Consider the following 21,347-nt stretch of genomic DNA (forward strand, 5'->3'; position numbering starts at 1 on the left):
GAATCTCCATCCATGGAAACACTCAAAAGCTGTCTGGATATGATCCTGAATGGCTCTGGGTGGCCCTGATGGAGCAGGGAGCTGGACAAGGTCACCTCTGGAGGTGTTTCCAAGCTCAACCAGCCTGAAGATATAATTAATTTGTATGGTTGGGCTTGATGATCTCAAAGGTCTTTTCCAACCTAGTGATTCTACAAATCTTTTTTTTCAGGAATTCCCTCAGCCATAACAGAGAACTTACCCATCCTCAACCACAGATAAGCTATGGATTATTAATTAACTCCAGTGGCAAAATCGAGCCCTTAAGAAAAAGCATCAGCTGGGATCATGCTAAAACCGCCAGTGGTGCACCAGAGCCCTGCAGAGATATGGTGGGCTGGGAGCTGCTCCCTTGGATCTTCTCCTGTCTTCTGGCATTGCTCAGGGCAGGCGTTTAAGAGACTAATGGCACTATAGTATTTGCTCCACATCCACCCAGGAGAACACTCAGTAACACTCTTTGCACAGGCAGCAAGCCCGGTGGAGAAAGGCGAATGCACACTTTTTTCCTTCCAGATCCAACTGTTGCTTTAAGCCCAGGAGGCAATGCCTCCTCTGGAATAAACCAGGGACCACAAAGTTCCCCCAGGTTCTCCAGCAGCATGGAGTGAGATTTGCAATGGACGGTGATTTGCAATGGACTGTGGGATTTACCCACACCTGGAAACAGTATGGAATGTCCTTCCGTGCAGTCTGAGACTGGCCATGTTGCACACCCCCAAAGAGTGAATAGTGTGTGGGAAGCAGAAGATCGGAGGGAGAAGCATAAGGCAGCAACAGGCTGCCCTCAGCTTAGGGTTCAGGAGATGCCTTGGCTGAGTGTCACCTGCTGTCCCCAGCAGTGCCCCTGCCACCAGGACCAGCTCTCGGGCTGTGGATCTGCTCAGACCCACCAATGGGGAGAAGCAGCCATCCCCAGCGACCTCATGTGCCACCTCAAAGGGCTCAAGGGGACACCATCCACGCTCCATACCAAGGCCAGAAGGCAGTCTGAAGCCGGGGTAGCTCTGAGTAGGCACAGACCCCCCAGCTACTGTCGAGAGAGGCACAACGGGGACACCCACATCCCACCTTCCCCTCTTCTGCCGTAAGCAAACTACAGTGCCAGTCCTGCGGCAGCATCCAGGGCATCACACAGGACCTTCTTCCCCAAGTTACACTTAAAAGCAGGTGGAAACATCCAGAGGATCGACACACGTCCTGAAATATTTCAAGATGTCCCATCTTTTATAATTAGTGAAGAAATAAAGCCAGGACCTGTCCTGGTCCATGTGGAGCATCCTCTGCACAGCCTGGGTGCTTTACTCCATGTCCTGCCAGGCCAGGCCCACGTCCCATGTCACAGGGCCCACTCCAGGCCCGCAGCCCTGTCGTCTCCAGGCCCGCACGTGCTCATGCGGTGTTTGAGAACCACCAGCAGGAACATGGGCAAACATCCACACTGGAAGGGGCTTCCAGCCTCTGTACACCCCTTGGGAAAGCCAGGGAATAACTGTCCCATTCCCTGTCTCTGCTGGGATGATGCAGGGCACCCAGCTGCGACCACACAGCCCCTGGCCAGGGGGAGAAGCCCCTGTGGCCCTGGAGGAGAGCCTGGCTGGGGGGGGAGAAACCCCTACAGCCCTGGAGGAGAGCCTGGCTGGGGGGAGAAATCCCTGTGGCCCTGGAGGAGAGCCTGGCTGGGGGGGAGAAGCCCCTGTGGCCCTGGAGGAGAGCCTGGCTGGGGGGAGAAGCCCCTGTGGCCCCGACAGAGACTCTGGGCCGGGGACTGAAACCCCTGAAGCTGCGGCGGCCCCGGTGCAGAGCGTGGCCTGGGGAGGAGCCCCTATCCTGGGGGAGAGGTCTCTACAGCCCCTGCAAACCCTACAAGAACCCCTGCAGGCCCTACAGCCCCTGCAAGGGGCAAAGAAGCCCCCTGCAACCTCCTACAGGGGAGGATAGAACCCCTTTGCAGCCCCGTATGGGGGGGGAAAGCCCCTCCATGCAACCCCCAACGGGGGGGAAAAAAAGAACCGCCCCACAACCCCCTACAAGGGGGGAAAAGAACCCCCTCAACGCCCTACAAGGTGGTAAAGAACCCTCCTGCCACCCACTTCGGCGGGGGAAAGAACCCTCCTGCAACCCCCTACAAGGGGGGAAAAGACCCCCCCTGCAACTCCCTACAAGGGGGGAAAAGAACCCCCCAGCAAACCCCTACAAGAGGGGAAAGAACCCTCCTGCCACCCACTTCAGGGGGCAAAAGAACCACCCTGCAAACCCCTACAAGTGGGGGAAAAAAAAAACCCAGCAAACCCTTACAACGAGGGAAAGAACCGCCCTGCAACCCCCTACAAGGGGGGAGAAAGAATCCCCCAGCAAACCCCTACAAGGGGGGAAAGAACCCCCCTACGACCCCTACAAGGGGGGAAAGAACCCCCCCTGCGACCCCCACGGGGTGGACAGAACCGCCCTGCAACCCCTGCAAGGGGGGATGAACCCCCTGCGACCCCCACAGTGGGACCAGAAGCCCCTGCAGTCCCTCCCGGGGTGGGGGGGGGAGGACAAGCCCCCGCAGCTCTCGCAGAGAGCGAAACCCCCTTACAGGGCGCGGGGCAGAAGCCCCCGCAGCCCCCCCGGGGGGAGCGGCCCCCCCCGGCCCCGACGCGGCCCCGCAGGCTCCGGGCGGTGCGCACCCCCCGCTGCCCCCGCCCCTCGCGCTCCCGGCCCAGGGGGCGGTGCCGCGGCCCCCCCGCCCCGCCCTTACCTCGGTCCCGGCCCGGGCGCTGCCGGAGCCGCGCTGCCCGCGGGCCCGGGCCGGGGCGGGGATGGCGCGGGGGCGGCGAGGGGCGGGGATGGGGGGGATGCGGGCGCGAAGGAGCGCCGTCGTCATGGCAACGCGCGGCTCCCGCCCGCCGCTGCGGCCGCGCTCCATCCCGCAGCATCCCGGGAGCTGCCCGGGACCGGATCGCCATGGCAACGCCGAGGGGCCGCACCGGCGCCCTATCCCATCCCATCCTCTTTTATCCCGTCCTGTTTTATCCCATCCTGTTGCATCCCATCCCGTCCCATTCCCTGCTATCACATCGTGTCTCGTCCTGTCCCATCCCAAAGCAGGGGCAGCAGGCATGGAGCCCCCTCATCCTATCCTACCCTATCCTGTTCCGTCCCATCCCATCCCACAGCAGAAGCAGTGGACACGGAGCCTCCCATCCCATCCCACAGCAGGAGCAGTGGACACAGACCCTCCCATCCCATCCCATCCCATCCCACAGCAGGAGCAGTGGACACGGAGCCCCCCATCCCATAGCAGGAGCAGTGGACACGGAGCCTCCCATCCCATGGTGGGGGCTATGGGCATGGAGTCCCTGGTCTCATCCCACGGTGGGCACGGAACTCCCCGGTCCCATGGTACCAAGGGCCTGAAGCTGGCGCTGGCTGATGGAACACTGGACCGTGTCTGCCCCCTGAGCCTGAACATCAATTTCTATGACCTCTCTGCTATAGCATCTTAATGTCTCCATACCAACTGGGGGATGAGAACTGGAGAGCAGCCCCTCAGGAAGGGTCTGGGATGATGGCAAGTTGAGCAGGAGCCACCAGCAGGGCACCCTGCAGCATCGAACACGGCACCCATGAGCTGCTCGAGGGAGGGGATTGTCCCACCCTGCACTGGTGCGGCCCCAGCGCCAGCACCGGGGGCAGCTTTGGATGACCCGAAGGAAGGAGGACATCGTACCACCAGAATGCGCCCAGGGCAGATGATGGGGAAGGGCCTCGGGAGCAGTACTTTCGAGGAGCAGACAAGGTCTCTTGGCTCATTCAGCTCCGAGAAGGCTGAGGGGTGCCCATATGGCAGCTTCCTCAAGGGCAGGTGCTGATCCCCTCTCCCTGTAACCAGTGATGGGACACAGGGGATGGAATGGAGCTGCATCGCGGGAAGGTCAGGAATGCTGTAGTTGATACACTGAAGGGAAGGGATGCATCCAGATGGACCTGGGCAGGCTGGAGAGGTGGGGCTGTGCAAACCTCATGCAGTTCAACAAGGCCGAGGGCAAGGTCCTGCAGCTGGGTCAGCGCAAACCCAGCACAGGCGGAGAATGGATTGGGAGCTGCCCTGAGAAGAAGGGCTTGGGGTGCTGGGGGATGAGACGCTCCCTGTGAGCCGGCAACGTGTCCTCAGCCCAGAAACCAACCGTGTTGTGGGCTGCATCCAAAGCAGTGGGACCAGCAGGGCCAGGGAGGGGATTCCACCCTGCCAGGCGCGTCCTGCTGTAGGCAGACAGGGTCTGCAGGGGCCCTAGGAAAGCCTATGGCTTAGGCCCAATGGCTGATTTTGAAGGGGTGCAAGGGCTGGAGCACCTCCTGTGTGAGGACAGGCTGAGAGAGTTGGGGTTGTTTAGCCTGGAGAAGAGAAGGACTGAAAGGGGCTCCAGGAAAATTGGGGAGGTGCTCTTGATCAGGCAGTGAAGGGACAGGACCAGGGGGAACGGTTTTCAGCTGAAAGAGGGGAGATTGAGATGAGATTTTAGGGAGAAATGTTTCCTGTGAGGGTGGGGAGGCCCTGGCCCAGGCTGCCCAGAGCAGAGATGGCTGCCCCATCCCTGGAGGTGTGCCAGGCCAGGTTGGATGGGGCTTTGAGCAACTGGATCCAGTGGGAGGTACCCCTGCCGATGAAAGAGAGTGGAACTGGATGGGCTTTGAGTTCTCTTCCAACCCAAATCAGTCTCCGATTCTGAGATGTGATGGAAAAAGCCATTTTGAATGGTGTGTTTTGTGGCAGCACCTTTTAAATGCTCTTATCAACCCCCCAATTTTAAGCCCTCATTTCCAAACTCCTGGCCTGAAGCAGGCGTGTCCACCTGTCTACTATAGCACACTGCAGTATTTTTCATGGTGGCACTGGGAACCCACTGAAGCAGATCCACTCATGTGGACTTGGACAGTAGCATTACTAGCTTCAGAAGACAAGTGTTGTGGATGCAAAGGCTGAGGCAAGCCTTGCTGGGCCCTGGCATCAGCAGGGAAGTAAGCATCTCTATTCCCATGACCCCTTCAGTGGCTTTGGGGACAATCAAGGCCCTTCCTCGCAGCAGGGCGCTCGCTGCCAGCCCCAAACCCTAAAGCACTCCTCCTTGTGGGTGTCAGCACTGCAGTCAGTCACCCTCCTAGAGCAGGAATGATCCCATCTGGCAGTTTGCTTCCTCACCACACCCTATGCATTAGAATTTGTTCTCTGCTCCAACAAAGCGCTGAGCTGGAAGCCAAAGCATGGAAGAAACTTTGGTTTTGGGCTGGGAAGAAGCATTCTGCTCTCTGGGTAGTCACCGATATTCCGCTCCAAGCGATGGGTCACCCAGAAACTCCAAGTGGCTCTGGTGCCCATCTGTACGTGACAGCCATTGCTGACCAAGGGGAATGGCGCGAGGATTCCGAGGCTACAGAAAGCCTGCTCTGACCACCCGCACGAGCAGCAACACTCTCCTGTGATCTGCCAGTTTTTCAGTGAGGCACCATCCAACATGAACACAGATATTTCACATCATACAAATGGCTGATTTAAGGACAGAATTTGCACTTACGATGAACACCAAACTACAGGGAGGGATGACTATTTAAATCCGGGAAGAGGCAGGGAACAGACTGCAAATACAGCCCCAGTTTCCAAGGTTCACTTTTTTTAGTGATGGAGAGTTGATTTCTCATTTGCAATCTGCCCTGTGACACTGACATCAGTCAGCCCTGCACTCCACTTATCTGGTGAGAGGGCAAGTTTCCCTCGTCTTTTTAACAACTGATTTATATTGGTTATACCAAATGTAGAAAGAAGTCAGAATGCCTTCTCCTAAAGCACAGGAAAAGATGGCTCCACAGGTTGAAAACTGAGATGAACACCACCAGCTGGTTTTGCCATCAACCATTGTGCTGGTGCAAAGCACACGCTGCAGCAGGAGTCCCTACGAATCTCCACCCCTCCAGGTGGTTTCAGACGTTTATCCAAATCAGTTTTGCAATTACAACTACACAGCAGACAGTTTTCCACCCCTACCAAAACAGTGCTACAGGGATCAGTGTTTGTGTTCTTTAAGGAGTTACTACAAGCATTGCACTTCTCTGCACTGGTTCCAAATATGCCACCACCAAAATCCCGCTAGCTTTCCAAAGGAAACAAATCCAGAAGGATGCAAGTCACACCAAGGAATTTCACTTTCATTTCACAAGATCACAGTGCCAGGTTGGAAGGGAACTAGGCGATCATCTGTTCCAGCCTTTTAGGTGATGCGTAGTTTAGATGAGATGGCCCAGCATCTGCTCCAGCTGAGCCTTAAAAGAGTCCTGTATACAGGAATCCACCCCTTCCCTGGGGAGATTACTCCAGTGTTAAACTGTCCCTACGGGGAAACATTTTCTTCTGGAATCCAACTGGCATCTCCCCAACAGCAATTTATAACCATTGCCCCTTGGCTTTTCCACGGGACTCCTCCTAAAATGCGAGTCTCTGTCCTCTTGGCAGACAGCCTTTATGCACTGGTACAAGCTTTCTCCCCTCAAGGCTGAACAAGTCCAGTTCTCAGCCTTACTTTGTATGGAAGGTTTCCCAGTCCTTAGTTCCCATCACCTTAGCGCCCCTTCTCTGGGCCCTTTCCAGCCTGGTCACATCTTTTTTGTACAGCAAGGATCAAAACTGGACACAGCACTCCAGGTGTGGCCTGACAAGTGCTGAGCAGAGTGCGATAATGACTTCTTTATCTCTGCAGGTGATGCCCTTCTTGATGCACCCCAGCACCCTGTTGGCCTCCTTTGCCACTGCAGCACACTGCAAAGGATTTGCACAGCAAAGGGCCATTTCTCTTCTGCACAAGAGATATTGCATGTGGATCCTGGAACAGGGAAAGAAATCTTCCACATGTAAAGGTGCAGGCAAGTTGGCCAGCCTTGGCCCTCCATGTCGGTAATGTGTGAATAGAGATGACTTCAACAAACCACTGTCATAAAGTTGTCATTTCAGAAAGCTAAGAATGCAGTTGGTAAAAGCCATCGTTAACCAAGATTGGGGCACACTACCAGCTACTGTAAGACCGAGACATTCTCACACTGACACAGGAAACGTTTTAAGAAACAAGCTGTTGTCAACTACAAGAATGTGCAAACCCAGTAGTTGTCAACACCTTATTACTGCAAAGACACACAGACACTGGAAAGATGCATTTATACCTTTGAATTTACTGAGCTCAACTCTTGTTTTTGCAGTGATATTTTGCTCTGGCAACTCTGCAAAGAGGAACAGCTCTCTGTGGCCACACCTACTCCGCCACAAGCATCAATAAACCAGGGGGACAGGATGCTCATATGTCAAGGGAGGTCATCATTCCCACAAGAGAACTTCCACTGCACCATCCCTGCACTGTCCGACTTATGTAGGACAGAACCCAAAGCAGAGAAGGTTCTGCCTGCAGGGATTGGCACCACAGCCATCTCTCTAGTCAGCACGCTAACACCTTAGCTAAAGCAGCTTCCACTCTTTTTAAAATCAGTTATCACAAATTAACAAAACAGAGGCAGGTGCAGAGCAGCCCCAGTACTGAACACGCCCTGCAGCAGCATGGGTTCAGTCATCCCAATTATGTCTCAAGATCCCAAAGTTAAACAATCATGGGGAAGCTTGGCTTGACAGCTCAAATACAGCTGCTTTCCTATGCTTGGGATAGAAACAGCATGGAAAGGCATACAATACATACGCAACAGCAACCTGATTTTATGGCAACACCAGCTGCATCGTCTCTTCCCTTCAGGTGCCATTAGGGATGAGGGCTTACCAGGCAAAGACAATCCAAATGATCCCAGGATCCTTCGTGCTAGCACAGCTTCTCACATGGAAGACGGAAAAGCTCAGGCTTTCCAGATACAGGCAGGAAACAGCAAGAACCTGAATATTAATTTTAAAAACATCTCTTTAGATTATAAAGCAGTTCCAGAAGAGAACCATTGGCATCAGGCTGCATTTGACCACGCATGGAACATGCTCCTTGCGCCTGATCCAATCCACCTGAACAGACAAGAGGAGCGGCTTTCCTGTCCAGTCCCACCTGCAGATGGGACAATGCAGGGCTGACAGCACTTGGTCGGTTGCCTGGCCTCCTGCACAAAACTAAGTGTTTCCTGAGAGCGCCCAAGTCCCTTACCGAAACAAAGAAGTAACTGCAGCAAAAGAAGCAAGCAGGATAAACTGATTTCCTCAGGATGAGAGGCAGAAAAAGAATCCCATTATGTTGCAATGAACACAAGAGTCTGAGTCACCAGTTTAATTTTATACAAGTCAAACTACACGTTGTATAAAGAGTACAAGGCAGTTCTAATGTTCGCTACTGCATGTTACAAAAATCAATTTAGCTATAAAGGGGAGGTTTTGGGATGAGTCCTATTCCACAATTTAAGTGAATTGGCAACTGTGGTTCAGCAAAGCCTTTAAGACTAGAACTCTAGCTCAGAGAGATTACACTTCCAATAAAGTTCAGACTCGCACACAACAGGGTTATAGTTCTCCTAGTTTGAAGCGAAACGCTAACATAAATGAGCCCACAGGGAGGGAAGACAGTTTTTATTTACCTAGTTTTCATTTCCAATAGGTACTGAGAGGCTGACAAACCATACACCGTACTAGTGACTCGGACCACACTCAGGGGACACCAGCAGTGCCCAAGAGCTGAGCACCACTGGGCACTGAAGCAAAAAGGGTCAAAGCCTTCACTCCTTTAAAGAAGTCTGAGATGTAGCATTGTTCAGAAATACTGTGCAAGACAGGTTCCTGAGTACCTTTATCACTTCAATACACTCATCACAAGAGGGGGGGGAAATGCTGTTTTGGCAAGTGAAGATACAACACAATGCTCCAACTCGAGTTTATTGCTGGTCTAAAAATCTCCCTATTATTGGTACCGGTTTATACAGTTTGCAGCCTGCGTCCACAAATTAGGATAAACCAGAGAATGATCTGAGCTGCACAGCAAGGCAATCCTGCCTTCGGCAGCAAGCTGTCACCTATTTAAGCTAATGATACCCATAGTTCTAAAACCATGAAAAAAATAGGAAAAAAATGATACTTTCAAAAAAAAGCCCAGATTTAAGCCTGTTTATACTCAGTTTATTTTTAATATAAAACCCACTTTGCACTTGAGAGTAGTTAAGTTACTCCTGCAGAAATGCTATAAAATCAAACTTTTAGCTGAATTCCTACAAAAGAGGGACTTTTCCTGCTTTGTGCCACCATCCGGTCTCGGATTTTCAAATCTGGGATACAAATTAAACCTTTATGCCTCTTACTTAGTTCTTAGGCCATTCATTCCTGCAAGAGAAAAAAACCAACTTCTGAAGTACTAACATAACACTAACGGCCTGACAAGTAGGAAAGTGTTCCGCAATAGTGTGCAACACAAGAGGAGAGTTCTAGTCTTAATCTCTCGAACTAGATCTTGATCGTGAGCGGGATTTTGAATGAGACCTGGAGCGGGACCTCGATGCAGCTCTTTTGGGCGGTGACTCTGAGCGAGCCTTGGCAGATGGCTGCTGCTGTGGAGAATTGGAACGAGACCTGCTCCGTGACCTGGACTTAGACTTAGCATCTCCTTTACCATTTTCTTTGGGAGAGCGAGACCTGGACCTGGATCTGGACCGAGACTTCTCAGACTTCTCCTTGGATCTGCTGTGAGAGCGTGAGCCCCTGTCAGACTTGGGTTTTGATTTGCTCTTTGATCTCGACTTCCTGCTTTTAGATCTGGAACGTGAGCGGTCTTTGCTTCGTGACCTGGATTTGGATCTTTCAAAAAGAGACAGAGTTTATTCTGCATGAAAGAACGCATGTACAGCGGTTGTAAAGATCTGTCAGTAAATGAGTAGTGATTCCTGTGCAGACAGAATACAACGTATCACTTACCGTGATCGGCTTTTGGAGACACTACGGGACCTGCTGCGGCTGCTCCGGCTCCTGCGACTCCTGCTTCTAGACCGCCTTCGAGATCGTGACCTGGAAACATCGGAAATGTCATTTGTTCCTTATTCCTTGTCTGTTGTGCTCAGCTGTGGCATCCAACAGAGAAGCTGCTAAAGAACTTCCCAGAAAGCATATCAAGATGTACTATTAATACACCTAGACTCGATATGCTGCCAATGAATCACATCTGACACTTCACATGTGAAACACTCAAGCTCACTCATGTAAAATAATTCCTTCTACATTTTCAAGCATCCTCCTCTTCCTAAAATATTGATTGACAGCAATGACTGCAGGCAGGGCTCACCCACTGCTAAGCTGCTTGGATGCAGAGACTTACGCATCATATCCCAGCCATTACCTTGACCTGCTGCCGGAGTATGAGCGCCTATGGCTTGACCGCGGCTTGTCCTCAACCAGCCTGATCTTCCTTCCATTGATCTCAGTGCCATCCAGCTTGTCCAGGGCACGCTTCATGTCCGAGTATGATCGGAACTCAATCACTCCTTCATTTGTACGTTCTTTGTGAGCATCTGCATAGGTGACCTCCCCAGCTTGCCTCATGAAATCCTTCAGGGAGCAGACAGAGTTACTCAGCCATCCCACATGCTTACGCTCAGTAAGTACATTAGCTTAGGACAAGTCTGAGCCTGCGCGAGGAGCATTAATCGCGTGTAAACATTCATGCACAAACACTTCTCAATAACGTCTTCCCAAATCAGAATAAACACCAATATTAAAGAAAGCTCCTGCTAGTCGCAACAGGCTCTAGGATAGAATGTTCATACGTACTTTCAAATCCTGCCAACTACAGCGACTGGAAAGGTTTTCAACAATCAGTCTGTATTCTGTACGAACAGGCGGTCCGTATTTATCTCTTCCAGATTGTCTCCGACTGCTATATCCGCCACCACCCCCACCTTTATTGTACAAAGAAATAAAGTTAGACTGTCTCCTAGCATGAAGGAAAATAAACGTTCTGAAAAAGTTAGTTAAACAGTTATATTTACTGGAGTAGGACTTTATTTCTCTAAGCCTCCAATAAACTTTGCAATTTTTGCCATGATCTACATTAATGGCAAATCAAACAGACTAAAATCCTACAAGTCTGCGCTCCTAAGATCTGTTAGAGAGTGACTGCTCCTTATTAGATTCACCTTGCTAAGTTTTATTTTACAGAACATTGTAAAATATAAAACTTAACTGATTACATGCATTTCTACATTTTACAAAAACGTTTACTAGTTACACTAAGTACTTACATCACAGTATGAGGTTTTTGGTGGTGGTTTGGCCACAAAACACGCAAGGTAACAGTCACCTAGTTCAGTTTAACCAGTTTTGTCTAACCCTTGGAATCCTCACCATCACCCTGCGTCTAATGGCAAAAGGCTGCTGTCGTCATGGCTTCCGGTAAGGTCAGCCAAAGGGTCATAGGGCAAGGGTCACACAATGTATGGAAAAGCCATGGCCAATCAGGAAAGGCAGTCATCTTAGCCTCAGTGGACACAGCCTCAGCCCCACTGGTCACTTTTAAATTGAAACATCAAGGACTTGTTAAAAAGTTTGAATTGAACATGCAACAATTTTAAACAACATACATTTGATTCTTGTTAACAAAAAGACAGAAACCCACCCCCCCAACACCACACTTCCAGAGATTGCTGCAAGATGAGCCCGAGTGCTTTAGTTACGGCACTAGGCTGGTTAAGCTCTACATAGCTCAGCTATAGAAGCTATATGAGCCAGCGGAGCACAGAAATATTTATAATATCCCCCATTAGCACCAGATTCCTGCTTGAAAACCTCCCCCCACCCCTCCTGCACAGCTGAGCGCTTCCACCCCAATTATATAGCACTATTTATTCATTAACTCCAGTGATGCAACATCACTGTTGCAGCAAAGCGCTCCCAAGCACACTGGAGCCCGTAAATTAGCAGAGCATTTCGGTTTTAATTAACAAGAAGCCCTTTCTAGAAGGCTGCACTCTGGCAGCCAGAATGGCTGTGCCCCAGCAGCTTTTAGGAGGACGCCTGAGCGCAGGTCTAGTGCTAGGGAACAAGCCCGCCGCTCCCAGTCCTGCGCCAGGCGTCGCCAGGCGTCCCGGGTACCCCCAATATCCCAGTCATTCCACCTCCCCGCCCCTCCCCAGCCCCCCACCACGGGCCCTGCTGCCCTACCCTGCCGCACCCCCCCCCCGCGTCCCCCCGGCCCCAAAACAGTGCGGGATGCCGGGCCCGGACTCACTGCGGCTGCTGTAGCTGTAGCCATCACGGTCGCGGCGGGGGCCGCGGGCGTGCTCCACGATCACGCGCTCCCCGCACAGGTCCTTGCCGTTCAGCTCATAAACGGCATCATCGGCGTCTCGGGAGTCCTCGAACTCCACGAAGCCGTAACTGTGGGGATGCAGGGAACAAGGGAGGGAGAGAGGGAGGTGGTGGGTGCCGTCAGCCGCCCGCGCGGGACAAAACGCACCAGTCCGGCCCCCCTAAGCCACTGCACACCCCTCCCTCCCGAGAGCGGCCCTCCCCCCTTCCTCCCCACCGCGTGCACTCCCCTAACCCAGAAAGCGCCCACCGGCCCCAGCGCGCCTCTCTCCCTTCCCAGACCGCCCCCAGCCACTGCGCCCCTCTCCCTCCCCAAAGCCCCCCCTCCAGCCAGCCACTACACGCCCCTCTCCTTCCCCAGAGCGGCCCCCCAGCCACCGCCCCACCCCCTCCAGCCAGCCGCTACACATCTCCCTTCCTTCCCCAGAGCGCTCCCCGCAGCCACAACGCGCTCCCCTTTCCCCATTCTCCCTCCCCATTCCCCCCACTACTGCGTGCGCTCCCCCAGGCCAGCGCGCGCCCATCAGCCTCAGCGCCCCCCCCTCGCCCACAGCGCCGCCGCCATCTTGAGGCGCCCGCCACGCGGCAGCGGCCGCCAATATGGGGGAACGGAGAGGGGGGGAGAGGGGGTACACGGGTGGGGAGCGGGCACTGCGAGGCTCTCGCTCACCCGTTTTTGAGGTCGACCTCGAGCAGGCGGCCATAGCCGCTGAAGAAGCGCTGGATGTCCTTCTCCCGGACGTGGTAGCTCAGGCGGCCGATGTAGACGCGCGGCATCTCCGGAGGGGAAGGGGGAGGAAGAGGAGAAGGGAGAGAGAGAGAAAGAGAGAGGGAGAGAGAGAGAAAAGGAGAGAGAGGGGCGGGGCGCTGCCAGTCCCGAGGCTGCACCGCCGCGGCCCACTCCGCAGCACAATGGCGCCCGCGGCCCGCCGCCGCTTTTATACCGGGGGCGGGGCGCGCCCGCTGACGTCATCACGCTCCCGCGCGGCGGGGGAGGAATGCGGCCGGGGGAGGGGGCTGCGCGCATGCCCGGGGGGGGTGCCGCGTGCGCGCGCGCGCGCTGCTGACTGCGGCGGGCGGGGCGGCAGGCGGGCGGTGGGTCCGGCGGGTCCGGCGCCGTGTGTGGGGTGGGAGCGTATGGCCGAATCACAGACCCAGAGAATGAGAGAGCCGTACGATCACTAGGTTGGAAAAGACCTTAGAGATGATCAGCTCCAACTGTACCTGTGCACTACTAAATCACACCGTAAGGACAGGATGTCATCCAGAGGGACCTGGACAGGCTGGAGAAGTGGGGCTGTGAGAACCTCATGAGGTTCCACAGAGCCAGTCGAAGGTCCTGAGCCTGTGTCAGGGCAATCCCCGATTTCAATACAGGATGGGGGATGGAGTGGTTTGAGAGCAGCCCTGCAGAGAAGGACTTGGGGTGCTGGTCAATGAGCAATGAGAAGCTTGACATGAGCCGGCAACGAGCACTTGCAGCCCAGAAGGCCAACAGTGTCCAAGGCTGCATCAAAAACAGTGTTGCCAGCAGCTCAAGGGAGGTGATTCAGCCCCTCTGTTCCTCTTTTGTGAGACCTCATGTGGTGTAACCTTCCAGTACCTGAAAAGGGCTACAAGAAAGCTGGAGAGGAATTGTTCTCAAAGGCTTGTAGGGATAGGACAAGAGGCAATGGGTATAAACTGGAGAGGGGCAGGGTTAGGCTAGACATAAGGAGGAATTTTCTCACTATGAGAGTGGTGAGGCACTGGCACAGGTTGCCCAGGGAAGTTGTGGCTGCCTCATCCCTGGAAGTGTTCAAGGCCAAGTTGGATGGGGTCTTCGGCACCCTGATCTACTGGGAGATGTCCCTGCCCATGGCAGGGGGTTTGGAACTAGATGATCTTTAAGGTCCCTTTCAACCCAAACTACTCCATGATTCTATAAATCATCACCCCAAGCATGTCATCTACCCACCTTTTAAACACCTCCAGGGATGGGGACTCAACCACCTCCTGGACACCCTCTGCCAGTGCTTGACAAACCTTTCTGTGAAGAAATTTTTCAATGTCCAATCTAAACTTCTGACGCAGCTTGAGGCCATTCCCTCTGCTGGGTTCTTCCCAGGTTCCCTTTTGCTGTTGTTTCATTCATTCTGGAATCCTCAACATAAGAAGGACATGGAGCTGTTGGAACAAGTCCAGAGGAGGCCACAAGGATGATACAAGGTCTGGAGCACCTCTCGTACAAGGACAGGCTGAGAGAGTTGGGGTTGTTCAGCCTAGAGAAGAGAAGGCTTTGCAGAGACCTTAGGGTGGCTTCCAGTACTGAAAGGGGCTCCAGGAAAGCTGCGGAGGGGCTCTGGATCAGGAATTGCAGGGTTAGGATGAGGGGGAATGGTTTTCAGTTGAAAGAGGGGAGATTGGGATGAGATCTTAGGTAGAAATGTTTTCCTGTGAGGGTGGGAAGCCCTGGCCCAGGTTGCCCATAGAAGCGGTGTCTGCCCCGTCCCTGGAGGTGTTCCAGGCCAGGTTGGATGGGGCTTTGACCAACTGGATCCAGTGGGAGGTACCCTGGCCCATGGCAAGGGGTTGGAACTCGATGGTCTTTGAGGTCCCTTCCAGCCCAAACCATTCCATGATACTATGATTCACACGCTGGATTTTTCCACAAGTGCAAGCAGCTCCTGTTCACCCAACACTTCGACATTGAGCTCTGGGGGCCAGAAATGCAGCTGCCAGTGTCACATTGCCTCATGAGAATGAGATCTGCAACAGAGCAGCTGCTGAGGTTGAGCCGAAGAAGTGGGGGAAATCTCATCCTCTCCCAAGTTACGAGTGATAGAATGAGAGACCTTGAGTTGTGCCAGGGGAGATTTAGATTGGATATTAGGAAAAAATTCTTTACTGAAAGAGTGGTGAAGCACTGGAACCAGCTGCCCAGGGTAGTGGTGGAGTCTCCATCCCTGGAGGGACTCAAAAATTGTGGCCATGGTGCTTGGGGGCATGGTTTAGTAGGCACGGAGGTGTTGGGCCATTGGTTGGACTGGGTGATCCAACCTCAATGATTCCATGATTCTGTGCTTTTTCTCATGTAAGGTCTTGATCCATGCAGTATAACAGTCAGTGAGCGGCCTCGTCCATCACAGTGGGCAGTGCTTGGAAGAGTCCATGGGATCACAGAATGCTTTAGGAAGACCCATGCAGATAAGTCACTAATTTTCAGGCCTGCTGTGTTTTTTCATACCATATCACCAGGAGATGTTTTGACTTGTAGGCTGAGCTCTCCCCTCTGACGACCAAGGACAAGACCTGAGGGAATTATAGCAAGATGTGCAAGGGGAGGGTTAGGTTGGATATTAGGAAACGGTTCTTCACCGAGGGAGTGGTGGAGCATTGGAACAGCTCCCAGGGAAGCAGTCATGATGCCAGACCTGAAAATATTCCAAAAGCATTTGGACAACGCCCTCAGACACATGGTGTGAATATTGGGGTGGTCCTATGCAGGGGCAGGAGTTGGACTTGATGATCCTTGTGGGTCCCTTCCAACTCAGGACATTCTGTGATTCTGTGAATTTAGCCGTACTGTTCATCAGTTCTGTGCAGAGAATTCAAAAGGCCCAGAAGGGATCAGCACAAGCTGTGCGGTACTCTGATATGAGCCTACTGAAATAGAAGCTCTCCTGGAAGAGTTGAGATGTGTCTCATACTCATGGCCTTCACCTTCCAGCTGTTCTATTTAGAGAACAAGCTCTGAAACACCAGTGCTTTCTCAGAAACAGGTAGGTGGGAAAAGTATTACAGCTAGTTACTGCTAAAATGTAATTGCATCTCCGAACCTCTTCCACGGACAACAGTGCTGCATACATAGGACTAACGGATGGCTTCTCCTACCAAAAATTTACAGGATAAAATAAATACATTCATTTACATAGTTTGTGCCTTCTTTGAGATAACTGAAGTTTATAATGTCTGATCATAAAGATCCTCTCCCCACTACTGCTATATTCTGTTATTTTCCACTCCCGTTCTCATATGAGGATGATGATTCACTGGCCCAAATTTTAAAAACCTTGAATATAAGTATTCATATGAAATTATCTGTGCTAGCACCTACGGAGTAGGAGAGCTGCATGCTAAGAATTGCTGGAAACAACCCAATTTGATAGTTCTTGCTAAAATGTCCTGTGCTTCGTTAAAGATAGCCTGTAAGCCTATACTGAAGTTCAATGATAAGGAAAGCTAAGCCTGTTTGTAAGGGCTTCTCTGTAAGTGAATGCTCTTCAGGATCAGAGCCTTAAATAACTGCCCTTCCTGAAAGATCTGCACTTCTGTACTTTTCTCACAGCCCATAAAGCTGCTGTCTGGTAGGTGATGACACTCATTTCAACATCTCTGCCTCTTGGTATAAGGAATTTCTTTCCTCTTTCCAACAGGGAAAAATAAATTCTTCATGACAGAAGTGCTGTCTATGTATCCCCTGAGCTGGCTTATGTCACTGCCTTTTCTGGGGAGAATATCATAGAATCATAGAATCATTAAGGTTGGAAAAGATCTCTTAAGTTCATCCAGTCCAACCATCAGCCCAAACCCTGATAAACCATGTCCCAAAGTGCCACAGCTCCGTGTTCTTTTAACCCTTCTAGGGTTGGGAACTCCCTTGGCGACCAGTTCCAGTGCTTCACCACTCCATCATTAAAGAAATGTTTCCTAATATCCAGTCTAAACCTCCCTTGGACAACTTGAGGCCATTTTCTCTCATCCTATCCCATGTAACTTGGGGGAAGAGACCAGCATGCACCTCACTCCAAACTGCTTTCAGCTCTGTTCCCCTTCTCCAAATGTGCTCCAGCAACTTGATGTCCTTGTAGTGAGGGGCCCAAATCTAAACCCAGAATTTGAGGTGTGGCCTCAGCAGCACTGAGTACAGGGGAACAATCCCTTCCGCACGCAATGCCCTAGAAATGGATGAGAGCCAGGCTGCTCAGCTAAGGCTCGTGTGGAGCATGTGAGCACAGGCAGACCAGGGTCGCTTTCTGGTCTGACTTTATGCATGCAAAGAACTGAGCTTGGGCCCTACCCATCCTGAGCGCTGGGATATCCAGCCGTGGCAAACAAGAGCCCTGGGGCTGAGGCATGGGGACCCTGCAAGTTCGCAGAACAGCTTAGCACATCCACTGACAGGGGTGCCGTGTGACTGTCTGCATGTGCACAGTGCCTGTTTCTCCAAAGAAGTATTGTTGCCCGTGCTCTATATGCTTTTTAGAAGTCTACAAAAGATGTGAAGTCTACAGGCAGTGTGATACTGGTACGCCAGTGCTGGCTGGTGTGTCTTTCAGGCTTCCATTTATGTGATGGCCCACTGAGGGAGGACATCTCAAAGGGCTTGGCAGGTGGCAACAGGAAAAGATTTGCTGTGGCCACATGGAAAGTGAGGGATGATTCATGTTAGAGTCTTGCAGCTTTGTTTTGTGTTTCTGTACCTATACTTGAGGAGGGATAAAGGGTCTTTGTGATGCCTCCTCACTGCATGCCACGCGCCGTGTCCCCCTTCAATGTCCCCTCAAGCCATTTTCAAATCCTTGATTCCCATACCACTGCCCCTTTTGTTCCCCATAATCAGTTATCTGATCAGTTATCTGATTGTCACTTTATTCCTTCTTCCTCTAGCTTTCTCCCACCTTCGGGCTTGATGTCTGAGTTAGGACCAGCCTGGTGTCTAGAAGGAGAATGTCAAAACTTCCCCCTATACCAAGGACCTATCTGACCGGCCTTGGCTGTAAATAGAATGACTTCAGTCCCTCGGTGTCTTATCCCTTCCCTCGTGGTCCATTGGTAACCCTGGAAGGCAAGAAGTGACTGTAAAACAGTGACACGGTGACCAGTTCTTTCACATTCCAGGCAGGTTGATTGGTATTGCTCGGAATCGATGCAGATAAGATCCAATTATCTTCTTCATCCTTCTGGAACAGTGATCCCAGGCCATTTTCCTGACCTCTCTCTGTTGTGTTCTATTATTTTTATGCCCTTGACTTCACAGTCCTATTCCTGCCATACATGAGCACATGCAGCAGCAGATTCAGCATTTGAATCGATAGCCTTTCTCACATACAGAAGGATGTGTGTTCCTGAGCCCCGGGAACCAGGATAAACATCTCAAACACATTCATTTTATGGCCTGATCTGCCAAATCCATTGGTGCTGCAGAACTGGAAATTGCAACTCGGGAGTTCAAACCTTTGATGCTTTTTCCCGGGCACTTAAGACAGAGACAGAAATGGAGAAAGACAAATATTACTGTCTTATCATGCCGCTTCCACAGGGGAAGATGGGAGAAATGTTATAAGAAGAAATTACAATTCATCTTTTTTCCTCCTAAGGGCAAAAAGCTTCAATCTTTTGGTACAAAGGCTTGAAGTCTGTAATTAATCATTATCAGTGAGATACGAAGCAGAGGTCTGGTAACCTTTTGCAGGTCTTTTATTGTTAGGCCAATAAAAGGTATGATATGTAATTTGTCTGTCTTATTGAGGGCTAATATTTGGCTAGTGATTATTTCTCAGGATCTGTTGTCAGAGGAGCCCGTGGGGTGAAATTCATGTTCTTTCTCTGGTCTTGCCAGCGGTGGGTATGGCCATATGCGAGCATCTCAGGAAAACAGTATAAAATATGCATATCATGAATTTATTATGGGCCAGCTGTTTGTTGTAAGACTGCTGGCTCAGGATGCTGCTGTCGAGTGTCTGTTTCTGTTACACTTCCCTCTCCCATCATCTTGTCCTCGTCATATCTCTCTGACGGAAAACAAAGTTCTGAACCCAAAATGGGCACATGAGCAGGTTTTCTTACATTTTCCCAGAGCTCCTTTGTGTGAATCCCGAAGGCACTGGCACTGGAGGGCAAATTCAGTTCCGCTCTTTGGCAGGTGAATCTGGGTGCTGTGATCATGGGGTATTTCACTGCTGTGAACACACCCGTCACCACTGGGTATCTCACTGTGGATGTTCCAGCATCTTCAATTTGTTCCTGGGAAACAGAAACTTGAAGAGATCAGAGGCTGTGAGGACCTCCCATGGCTGTGTGTCTGGCCCTGCCTACAAGCATCCCTTCTTAGGATCATAGAATCATGGATTGGTTTGGGTTGGAAGGGACCTTAAAGCTCATCCAGTTCAAACCCCCTGCCATGGCAGGGACACCTCCCACTGGATCTGGTTGCTCCAGGCCCCATCCAGCCTGGCCTGGAACACCTCCAGGGATGGGGCAGCCACCGCTGCTCTGGGCAGCCTGGGCCAGGGCCTCCCCACCCACACAAAAAACCTTTCTTCCTAAGATCTCATCTCAATCTCCCCTCTTTCAGTTGAAAACTGTTCTCCCTTGTCCTATCCCTGCACTCCCTGATCAAGAGCCCCTCTCCAGCTTTTCTGGAGCCCCTTTCCAAACTGGAAGTGCTGAATGGATTCCTTGTTTTGCTTTGCTTGTTCATTTGGATTTTGCTTTCCCTGTTAAACTACCTTTATCTCAACCTACAAATGTTCTCACTTTTACCCTTCTGCTTCTCTCCCCCGTTCCATGGGGGCCAGTGTGCGAGCAGCTGAGTGGGGCTGAGTTGCTGGCTGAGTTAAACCACAACAATCTTTTCTGGCACCCAGTGTGGGTCTTGAAGTGTTTGAGATAACAACAGATTTAATTGAAATGTGCTAGATCGAATTTATAGCTGTTATTGCTGTTTACCTCTCAGCTGACGGGCTCCTGTGCTCGCTTTACTGTAAATTGGAGCCTGGTGCTTGTTAGTGGCTGCTTTTTGCTGTCACTGCTTGCTGTGCTGCTGTACGGCTATCACTGCACTGTGCTGTGCCTGGGAATACCGATAACAGCAACAGCCGTGCGACTAGGCTGGTGGGTGGCCATGGCATCGATGCTCTTGCTGGGCTGCTGTACTGGGCGGGCTGGAACTCCTGTGTGAACTCCAGTTGGAGGGACCGGGGGGGCTATGGAGAGTCTGTGCAGGAGCAGGACACCACAAAACATCTGTGGCTGTGGGTAAGTTCACACCAGAGCAGGTATAACTCGAAGCATAGAATCATAGAATCACTAGGTTGGAGAAGACGTCTTAGATCATTGAATCCCACCGTTCCCATCTGCCACTAAACCATGTCCCTGAGCACCTCATCTACTCAGCTTTTAAACCCCTCCAGGGATGGTGACCCCACCTCTTCCCCAGGCAGCCTCTGCCAGGGCCTGATGACCTTTTCTGTGATTTTTTTTCCTGATATCCAGTCTGACCTTCCCCTGGTGCAGCTTGAGGCCATTCCCCCTTGTCCTGTCCCCTGTCACTTGGGAGAAGAGCCCAGCGCCATCCTCTTTACACCCTCCTTTCAGGTAGTGTGAAGACCAGTAAAGTCTCCCCTCAGCCTCCTCTTCTCCAGGCTAAACAACCCCAGGTCCTTCAGCCACTCCTCATAAGACTTGTTCTCCAGCCCCTCACCAGCTTCGTTGCTCTTCTCTGGACACACTCCAGAGCCTCAACGCCCTTCTTGGAGCGAAGGGCCAGAACTGAACACAGGATTCAAGGTGCGGCCTCACCAGTGCCGAGTCCAGGGGCAGAATCACCTCCCTGGACCTGCTGGTCACACCATTTCTGATCCAAGCCAAGATGCCATTGGCCTTCTTGGCCACCTGGGCCACTGCTGGCTCATGTTCAGTCGCTGTCAACCAACACCCCCAGGTCCTTCTCCTCCAGGCAGCTTTCCAGCCACTCTTCTCCTAGTCTTTAGCTGCACAGGGTTGTTTTACCCCAAGTGCAGGACCCGGCATTTGGCCTTGTTAAACCTCATGCCATTGGTCTCAGCCCAAAGTTCCAGCCTGTTCAGATCCCTTTGGAGCCTCCCTACCCTCCAGCAGATTGACACTTCCTCTCAGCTTAGTGTCATCTGCAAACTTGCTAAGGGTGCACTCAATGCCTTCATCCAGGTCATTGATAAAGATATTGAACAGGACCCAGCACTGAGCCCTGGGGGACGCCACTTGTGACCATTCT

General features: G+C 52.0%; 2 protein-coding genes across 11 annotated transcripts in view; both read right to left on the reverse strand.

The window, feature by feature from the left end:
- The window catches only part of L3MBTL1 (L3MBTL histone methyl-lysine binding protein 1), a 38,409-nt gene extending 30,253 nt beyond the window's left edge, over positions 1-8,156 (reverse strand). For 7 of the 10 annotated variants that reach the window (XR_008452569.1, XM_054081306.1, XM_054081305.1 and 4 more), the window contains exon 1: positions 2,783-2,867. The gene's annotated coding sequence lies outside the window, so the exon portion shown is untranslated. Of the gene's footprint in view, positions 1-2,782; positions 2,868-7,832 lie in introns of those variants that run through there. The other 3 variants (XM_054081303.1, XM_054081302.1, XM_054081304.1) reach the window with 2 other exon arrangements.
- A 147-nt stretch (positions 8,157-8,303) lies between these two features.
- Positions 8,304-13,256, reverse strand: SRSF6 (serine and arginine rich splicing factor 6). The gene is made up of 6 exons (XM_054081311.1): positions 13,002-13,256; positions 12,252-12,400; positions 10,796-10,923; positions 10,365-10,573; positions 9,947-10,036; positions 8,304-9,829 (listed from the first exon to the last, which is right to left on the reverse strand). Exons 1-6 carry the CDS (start codon positions 13,106-13,108, stop codon positions 9,466-9,468), a joined length of 1,047 nt encoding a protein of 348 aa, XP_053937286.1. The 5' UTR covers positions 13,109-13,256; the 3' UTR covers positions 8,304-9,465.
- Between the last annotated feature and the right edge of the window lie 8,091 nt (positions 13,257-21,347).

The sequence above is a fragment of the Cuculus canorus genome, chromosome 16 (assembly GCF_017976375.1).
Source record: "Cuculus canorus isolate bCucCan1 chromosome 16, bCucCan1.pri, whole genome shotgun sequence".
Taxonomy (NCBI): domain Eukaryota; kingdom Metazoa; phylum Chordata; class Aves; order Cuculiformes; family Cuculidae; genus Cuculus; species Cuculus canorus.

What these genes read in the sequence shown, in the direction of transcription:
- SRSF6 (XM_054081311.1), bottom strand. Translation starts at nt 13,108, where the DNA reads ATGCCGCGCGTCTACATCGGCCGCCTGAGCTACCACGTCCGGGAGAAG. An exon ending in TACTCCGGCAGCAGGTCAAG is followed by an intron (nt 10,037 to 10,364) that starts GTAATGGCTGGG and finishes CGATGTTTCCAG; the next exon opens with GTCACGATCTCGAAGGCGGT. An exon ending in GTCTCCAAAAGCCGATCACG is followed by an intron (nt 9,830 to 9,946) that starts GTAAGTGATACG and finishes TCTTTTTGAAAG; the next exon opens with ATCCAAATCCAGGTCACGAA.